Genomic DNA, 9,732 nt, shown 5'->3' with positions numbered 1-9,732 from the left:
GAAAATAAGCATAAATGTGAACATTTTCACACATACTTCTCACAAACACCAACATAAACTCCAGGGGGTAAATTAAAATGCCAGTTTAAGACTACATCTCCCTCTCTTTCTCTCTCTCTCTGAAGTGAATTGCATCTGTTGTAATGAGCCCCCTGTTGCCAGTGACACTCTGTGTTAACTAGATGTGTAAATGAGTCAAAGAGAGAGAGAGACAGAGAGAGCAGAGGGAGAGAGAGAGAGAGAGAGTGAGAGTGAAAGTGAGAGGGAGAGAGAGAGAGAGAGAAAGAGAGAGAGGAGAGTGAGAGTGAAAGTGAGAGAGAGAGAGCAGAGAGAGAGAGAGGAGAGTGAGAGTGAAAGTGAGAGGGAGAGAGAGAGAGAGAGAGAGAGAGAGAGAGAGAGAGAGTGAGACGGAGGGAAAGCAGTGGATGTGTCAGCTTAGTGTCTGGTGGTGGTAGTGGGGGCTGTCTCTATGGCTGCCATCTGTGTGCTGCAGACTGAGATAACTCTCAGTCACGTGTGTGTGTGTGTGTGTGTGTGTGTGTGTGTGTGTGTGTGTGTGTGTGTGTGTGTGTGTGTGTGTGTGTGTGTGTGTGTGTGAGTGTGTGTATGTGTGCTCCCTCCCAGTCAGTCCTGCCATAGCATGTCTCACCTATCAAACATGATTCTACCAACACCAACAACTGGTGTAGAGCTGGTTTGGTGAGGAAATTTGGCTATATTTTGTTAATAGCAACACATAACTAATATTAATAATCTGACTCCAAGTAATGTAATTATCACTATGTGCAAATAATTGTTGAGTCTGTGCTGATTTAGTGCAATCATGTAATAGAATGAATCAAATGAGGCTTTAATAATACTGTATACTGATACAACTATTACAAGGCAAATACTTCATGGAAAAATGGGTTAGGGTTAGGGTTAGGGTTAGGGTTAGGGTTAGACTGGCGTAGCCCCTGTGCTTTAGTCTCACTTAGTTACCACACCTGTTGAGACTGATCCTGTCTTGTCCTTCCTCCCCCATTTACATTCCCTCTGCCCCCTCCCCCTCCCCCTCTCTCTCTATCGGCACTGTTAGGCCTCATTAGTGTGTTTTGTAAGATGGCTAGATTTGAAATAGCCTTCGATCATCCACCAGGTCTCCACCATTAACAGCCAAGGCATTATATCTCCCTAATCACAATCGGGGGAGAAGCAATCACCATTTCATTTCCAATAGGGTGGCTTTCATGCCCCACCACTGAGCAGAGTCACCAGGAAAACATACCCAGAGAGAGAGAGAGAGAGAGAGAGAGAGAGAGCAAGAGAGAGAGAGAGAGAGAGAGAGAGAGAGAGAGAGAGAAAGCATCTGAATAAGTGGGAGCATCTGAATAAATGGGAGCATCTCTCTCTTTTTCACATACACAGAAACATATATTAACACACACACACACACACACACACACACTGGCGCACACACTCCCCTCTCTCCTTATACCGGGCACAAAGACGGCCTCTCTACAGCGATTACATAACTGCCGTAAAACATCAAATGGATGTGTAATCCCAGATTACAGACAGCCAACAAAGGATAGAGAAAGTGCTCATCTGGATGTGTGCTCCAACGCACGCGCACACACACACACACACACACACACACACACACACACACACACACACACACACACACTCAGGCTCACACACTCACACACACACACACACACAACAGGGATACTCATACATGAATACACATACATAAAAGAAATGTTGCTCTTCTGCCTAGATTTCTTGCATCCTTCCCATTCTATAGTTCCTTGAGTTGATGACAAAGACACCAAAGAGGAAGACTAGCGAATGGCAAGACGTTTGGAAGATCATTATCTATCTCTATGGTCCATTACTACTGTGCTTCACCACAGCTCTCTTCCCTCTGGCTACTGGGCTAAAACCATAAGTACATTTCAAGAATACATCCAACCTTATAGAAACCTAGTGAGGGTGGTTCTAGATTGTCATTGTTTGAAAGGATATTACTCAAAAGTTATGGATCGTTCTAGTCAAGGGTCTAGGATGTGTGAGTCTGCGGGGGCAGGTTGATAGCCAGGTTGATGACTCTGTACTAATAGACTCCTGGTTCTGTGGAATTGTCATGCAGTCTGTCTCTTGCAGCCACCATTACAACTAAAATTGATCAGGCTTTGTGGGTGCGTGTTCTCTTAGTGACTCACTCCCCTGATTAGACTCACTAACATGTGTGTGTCTGTACAGAATGTGTCAGAGCGTGGGCACTCTCTCTCTTCCTCTGTTCTATCGTCCGTACCCTCGACCATCCTTCTACCTTCTGTCTACTGATGCTACCTTCTCCATCCTCATATCCATTCTCTCCTCATCTTTTTACTCTCTGTGTCCACTCTCCTCTAGATGTTATGGAAAATACATCGATAGAACTGTTTGAAGGATATGCACTTTCGTACGACTGATACAACTTGTGTGAATACTGTGATTACATTTTCTCTTGCCACACCTCTAAAGTTGTATAGCTTTTGTTTTGAGAAACGGCGGATGATTACCATATGGATAGCGGTGATTTCGGAGGGAGTGGTTAAGTAGGGCGAGAACAAGGGAACAGACCCATCTTGCCAACAGGAAGGTGGATAAGTGTGAAATGTTGAACGCCGATTGATCAGTAAGAAAGCGCCAATTGATCAGTAAGAAAGTCTCCCCATTGTTCTTTCTCTCCCGCCCCCTCTCACGTAAGCACAAGCTCGCCAGTGATAGCCTTGGCAGCGTCGAGCAGCTGAGAGAAAATGGAGGAAAACTGACCATCCATAGATTTGGCTGCGGTTTATCATCTCTTTCCCTTCTCTCCCCTGATGATGTCCTACAACTTGTCTCATCCAATCAGGCAACCACGTGCCCTCTGGATCCCATCCCCTCACCATCTCGAACGACTTCCTTCCTTTCCTTACCACCCTCATCAATTCCTCCCTGACCACTGGCTCTGTCCCGTGACTCAAACCTCTTCTCAAGAAGCCTTCACTTGACCCATCTGTCCAAAATTACAGACCAGTATCCCTTCTTTTATTCTCATCTAAAACACTTGAACATGCTGTTTGTAACCAACTCTCGCATTATCTCCTTGACCCACATCAATCAAGGCTGTTCACTCTACTGAGATTGCTCTCCTTGCTGTCACAGTGGCCCTCCACACTGCTAGAGCTTCCTCCCTCTCCTTTGCTCTCATTCTTCTGGACTTGTCTGCTGCGTTTGACACAGTAAACCACCAGATCCTTCTCTCCACCCTCTCAGAGCTGGCCATCTCAGGCTCTGCACTCTGCTGGTTTGTATCCTACCTGGCCGATCGCTCATACCAGATAAGGTGGAGTGCGTCGCTGTCCACATCACGCACCCTCACCACTGATGTCCCCCAGGGCTCTGTCTTTGGACCCTTATCATTCTGTCTGAATACCAAATGTCTTGTAAGATTTGTAAAAAATCAGTAATTTCCTCACATGGTTTCTCTTACCACTGCTATGCTGATGACACTCAACTTTTTATCTCTTTCCCCCCCTCTGACACACAGATGGGCTCTTCCTCCTCAGACCTCTGCACCCCCTAACACCCTACATTACCAGTAGTTGGAATTTAAAAAAAAAAGAGTTTTCTTCCTTTCTCTATCACTGTGACTGCTGATGGCACTTGTCCTTATCCTAGGTTTTACTTACGATGACTGTTGCATAGTTGATTCACCTACTTAGACAAATGAACTTATTGTAAGTCTCTTTGGATAAAAGCATTTTCTAAATGACTTAAATGTAATGTAAATGTACACGTGTTGTATAGCATATATATGTGTGTGTGTGTGTGTGTGTGTGTGTGTGTGTGTGTGTGTGTGTGTGTGTATGTGTTTGCATGCAGCTCCAAGCGAGGGTATAGTACATAGTGACTGGCTGGACAGTGGGACACCTGACAAGGCTTTCCTCATCATTAAGTGCATACACCACGTCATCATGAATTATGCAGATACTATTGAACCATTTCTACACCACACAGCTGCAAGAGAGGCCATGAGCGAGGTGCCACCACTAACACACCCAAAAACACACACTGCATTTCCATATCACACAATCTCCCTATTCACTAAAGAGCGAACAGCCCTGGACTGGGTGTTTACTGTCATGCAATGGCTGCCTTTGATCACATAATTCACCAATGTCTCTGTACTCTGGTTGCCTTGATATTGCTATAAGCATACACAAGGGAAAAGATGTCTGATTCCTGTTTTATCAAGTCAATGATGAAAGTATGTGCATTATAATGCATGTTACCTGTCTGCGTTGTGTACTTGTATGCATTGTAACCTAAGATATCAGGCTACAGAATCCAACCGGTCCTTTTTTCCATCTCAGGACAAACTTCGAAGCAGGACTATTCAATCTGCACCCTGTGTCACTCTTCCCACTCTGTACCTCACCTTCTCCCTTCTCTATCAGTACAGACAGCTAACTGCATATTTGCATCCCAGAGCTGGCTGTATTGACGTCTGTGCTGACCGAATAGGACGCAACCTGCAGCAGCTTCACCTTGGAGTTGTATTGGTCTGGCCTTTGACGGCTGATGGACAGTAGGATGTTAATTCTGGCGTTTAACAGCATTGTTTGTTTCTCATACGCCACGCTCGTCTGAGCTCAGACAAATAAAGTCAAGCAGACTCTCAGAGAAGGATCCAACAGTATTTAACAAGAAAGGAGGGGAGGTCATAACTCATCCTGTCTCATTACCTGCATCGTATGTCCCCGAGTAGAGAGGAGAGCTTAACGACCCTGACAGAACATCCCTCTCCTCATCTTCTTCCCTTTGCTAACTCTCAAAGGTTGAGAGCGCTGAATTGGTTCAGCCACACTGAACCAATGTAACCACTTTTCAACCTTTCAAACACAAAAATAAGCAGTCATATCACTTCATATATGCTCTGTCACTGTAGAAAAAGTATTAACTTTAGGAGTGAGAAATCCTATCACTAGTTTTGATTGAATAGGGTCATACACTCACTGAACACTTTATTAGGAACAGTACACCTTCTCATGGTGGAGGTGGTGTAATGGTGTGGGGACTGTTTTCTTGGCACACTTTGGGCCTGTTAATACCAATCAAGCATCGCTTGGATACCATCGCTTGATTATTGTTGCTGACCATGTGCATCCCTTCATGGCCACAATTTACCCACCTTCTAATGGCTACTTCCAGCATGATAATGCACCATGTCACAAAGCAAAAGTCGTCTCAAACTGGTTTCATGAACATGACAATGAGTTCAGTGTTCTTCAGTGGCCTTCCCAGTCACCGGATCTGAATCCAATAGAACACCTTTGGAATGTGGTAGAACGGGAGATTCACAACTTGAAAGTGCACCTGAAAAATCTTCAGGAATTGTGTGATGCAATCATGTCATCATGGACCAGAAGGATTGTTTCCAACATCTTGTGTAATCAATGCCATGAAGAATTGAGGCTTGTTTTGAGAGCAAAAAGAGGCCCTACCCAGTATTAGTATAGTGTTCCTAATCAAGTGCTCGGTGAGTTTAAGTCCCTAACCTCAGTTCAGGATGCGTGAAACTGAGCAGATCTGTGCAGGAGAGACGCTGGGGCAAACCATAAGGTGAATGAATGGGCAACATGTTGCTTGTTAAAGCAAGCTGGGTAAGTAGCTATGGACAAAGGTGTCTGCTGAACAAAGAGGTGGAGTGATCAAAAAGGGACCTTGTTGTGGTGTGTGCTGTATCTCATAATGTCCATCTGACAAACCTGGAACTAAAAGCCTTGCCATGCTAGGGGCTCCTGGAGGAGGAGTGGAGGAGAGACCGAGGGGAACATCGTAGTAAAGGAGAAGGAGAGAAGCCAGGGGACAAGTGAGAGAGTAATGGAGGAGAGACATACTGTATTATGAAGCAGAGCAGAAACGGAGGAGGGAGGACAGAAGCTGAACAGGAGAGACACAATGAACAAGAGAAGGAGAAAATCAAAGGAGAGCGGGGTAGAGGAGCGGTGATGTTGGAATCATTTCATCAGGGCCCATTGTAGAGGAGAAAACAGGCAGATGGCTTGATTGTGTTACTGTAGCTCCTCACCTGGACCTGATAATCCCCTAAGAGAATAGATGCATAAATAAATGACAAAAGGGAACAGGTGATTATAAGCATGTCATCTGCATTTAAACTATCGCCTGTGTTTGCGAGGCATGCCATATTTCCAAGAAGTGGTCCAAACAACAGAGCTAGTTTGCATATTTAATTTTGAATCAAGCGCTTGTGTTTCATTTAAAACCATTTTTTTCATGAAACTGATTTCTAAAAATGTGCACCTGACAACACTCACTGTTGCTAAAGCTCTATGGGAGAGACAGAGAGAGAGACATTCCACTCACCCTGCACAGGGTGACTTGAGATGCTAATAGTCTTACCAACTAATATCTCCTGGAGCTTTCTCTCTACAATAACAACATATATGAGTCCCAAGGGTAAAGGCAAGAGAAAGTCAATCCTACGCCCACCACTAGAAAGGTTGCATATCGCAATCCTAAAAAACACATGAAAACAAATGAAAAACAAACAGACAAACGAAGAGTCCGGGAGAAATAACATGTTTTTCGTGAGACTGGGTCAAAAGATACTGTAGACACCCTATCGCTAGTCTATTTTCATTGGTTGAGGATGTGAGATTGATGTTTAGTGGATCAGCATGGTCTGTGTTAGCATAACCCTGGTTAGAGGGTCAGTCACCAGCTCATCAAGGCTCAGCCGCCCCAGTAATCATAAGCAACCCCCAGCATTAGAGTGGGCCACTGGACCAACAATGGACCAACAACATGCACCAACACGTGTTCATCCACACGGTCAATGTTGATCCTCAATCTCATTTGATAAAGAAGACTATCAAAGCCCCCACCTTGATGTTTACACAGTGTCTATGTAACCACCAGCTGCACACACACTGGCAACTATAAGTGTGCTCAAGCTTTGGAGCAGTGGAGCAAGCACAAATGATACTTCTTACATGTATATGATAGCTTATCATCGGTGCCCACCGCCCACCCACCCACATCCACAGAAACGTAGTTGGACAAGATCTCTCAGACCGAAGGGTGTATGAGAGACTCTCCACAAGGGTAAATGTCAAATTGCCTGGTGTATTTCATCATGCTCTCTCACGAAAGTATGTTTCAGAGGGACTAGAAGGCAAGCACAACATGTTGACACCAGAATAAATCAGCCTCTACAGAGCCTTGCTATGGCATATTCTCATGGGAGGCTTTTCCATATGGGTTAGTGATTTTGCACATTTGCATACATTTGGGGTTATTATTATTGAGTATGTGAGTAAGTCACCATGTAAGGTGTATTGGTTTAAGCTAGCCGATACCTCCCTCAGATGATCAGGCTGTGCTGAGAAATAACCTAATGTTATTACAATGCTTTGAAGTCAAGGCAACATCTTTCCATTTCCATTCAAAGGATCAAATGACAGGTCATTCAGAGGTGAGGTAACCTCAGAGTACTTTCCCGGAGTAGCTATCTGAGTCTTGACTGTTGCTTTTGATGGTGGTTTTGTGACTCTGCCAGTAAATGTCTCTGAACCAAATGGATAAAATGGCCTCTATTCCGGGTAGAAACGGCCACCCATTACTGAACTGCCATTTTAACACAGCCAGACCAACACTGACGGCTATGGGGGAATTAGTCACAGTCATACCTGAGATATCTTGATGGGTGTCATCATCACTGGTGTGACCTTTTGCTGTCACCACAATAGCCGCTGCATTACGGATGGAATTGAATCTGCATTAATTTACAATGGCCCCAAATGCTCCCTACTGGCTGGGGGTTTGAAGATGGAAACATATTCAATCAACCTGGATTAATCAAGCCGGTGTTTACCATTCTGTACAAATTCATTATTTTGAAGGGAATGAGCTGTTCATTTTCTGATTGTGGTTTCTCTTGGAGATGAGCACGGTGCTATGCAGGCTGAGCAAAGATGACACACTGACCAATAGCCTTCCACGAGCAGAAGTGTGATTGGTCTGCTGGCCATGAATACATCTTAAAAGCAATTAATCTGGTGTAAAAGGAAGTTGGTGCAAACGCCTCACTTGCTTCACACAAGGAGAGGAGGCTTATCCGCCTTGAGGCTGTGACGCTACAATGACTAGGTCACAGAGTCACAGGCAGTGGGTGATACAAAGCAGAAACTAGGCATATAGGCTATTAGTGTCTAGTGTCTACTATGTGCCATTGATGTTGATTTTTTTTAAATGCTTGATTTCACCATTTGTCTATCCATATGTTTTGCATGCTGTGGACTTTCTAAACCCTCTGACAGTCATTTCGACGGTAGAAGCACTAACTCTGTGGCTGTGCAACTGGTCACTGATTTATTTACGCAGCCGTGAAAATGCGCCCCTTATGAATTGGCTTGCCTCTCCAACCCCAGGCAGCGGATGATGAGATGAGAGGGTGGTGGCGCTTGCTGAACTCTACATCCTATTTATCATAGGCGACTATTTGCTCACATTATGCATGGGTGGTTCCCCCGTATGATACCACAATTTATCCCATCCATGCAATGCAAGTGGATGTAATGAATGCAATGCAACAGAAGCGGAGAAGTTTGGTTAGGCTATTCTAAGGGTGTGGTGATTTAATGCATTAAAAGTAATTCAGTTGTATTGATTGTCTTTGTCAATCGTTGATCTAAATCGTGTATTGTCGATGTGTGTTTCTTTACATCGTGGTCTTACCTTCTGCTGTCGCCTGGCCATGTCAGTCGGTTGCTTGGCATTGAAAGGATAGGCAATGCAGCGCATCACAAATACATATAGTTGGAGCCTCTTCTTTCGCTCTTCCTCCTCCCTCTGCATCTTTTCCAGGTCCTCTTTCTCCTTATCGCTTGCCACCGAGGGGCTGGGGCTGGACGGACGGGCGCTGTTCCCACGATTCGAGGGCTGGAGCCCACCGGAGCCCTCGGTGGTCCGGCTGGGTGACACCCGAGGACCCCCGGTCTTTGGTGCCGCCACCTCTTTGCGCTTTTCTTCCACGATCTCATCCGCTTCCTCCTCGCTGGAAGATGGGTCCAACATGTTGGTTTCGGATGGAGACTATCTACCGGCGGGGTACGGTGAATTTCACCGGAGGTTTTCTTTTACAGCGCTCTGAGACAGGCTATCTGTGTTGCGTTGGCAACGCCAGAGGAAGGGAAAAGTAGAAAGAAATCTTGATAAACTCGATGTAAACCAGGAAATAACAGTTGAGGAAAAAGATTGCGAGAGCGCACGACTGATGGTGAGCTGGTCTGGTCAAACCAAACTGTTCGCAAAGACAGCGATTCAATCTCTACCCACCGAGCGAAATTATAGTTGCTTGAGCGTTTTCAGCGTTTTAACTCTCCATTCACCGACGGGGATAGGCTACTACTGTGGGAAGGGAGGGGTCGGATGAAAGATGATAAAGAACGCTTTTCAAGACCCAGTAGCCTCATCCATCGACTTTCACTTCTTCTTGGTGCGATTTGTCAATAGAAAACTATCGATGGCCGCTTCCTGCCAGCAGCGCTTCAGTTGGGGAAGGTACCGGGAACTGACCACGGTTCTGAATCGGAAGGCAAATTATAGCTGGGGGTGGGGGCGCAGTTGACGCGGTTGTCGCGACAACCGATACGCTCCATCCACCTGATGATATGAGATTTAGAGATGCATCTC

General features: G+C 45.3%; 1 protein-coding gene across 5 annotated transcripts in view; it reads right to left on the bottom strand.

Annotated features, from left to right (window-relative positions):
• cadpsa (Ca2+-dependent activator protein for secretion a) overlaps positions 1-9,114 on the bottom strand; it is a gene marked incomplete at both ends in the record, with an annotated part of 89,581 nt that extends 80,467 nt beyond the window's left edge. For all 5 annotated transcript variants that reach the window (XM_083667507.1, XM_083667504.1, XM_083667503.1 and 2 more), the window contains one exon: positions 8,776-9,114. In XM_083667507.1, coding sequence (XP_083523633.1) covers positions 8,776-9,114 — 339 coding nt within the window. The remainder of the gene's footprint in view (positions 1-8,775) is intronic.
• Positions 9,115-9,732: the final 618 nt, after the last annotated feature.

Source organism: Argentina silus (assembly GCF_951799395.1).
Source record: "Argentina silus genome assembly, chromosome: 4".
In the NCBI taxonomy this organism is placed as follows: Eukaryota; Metazoa; Chordata; class Actinopteri; order Argentiniformes; family Argentinidae; genus Argentina; species Argentina silus.
Note: the sequence above shows the minus strand (reverse complement) of the source record. Positions and strands in the feature narration are given on the sequence as shown.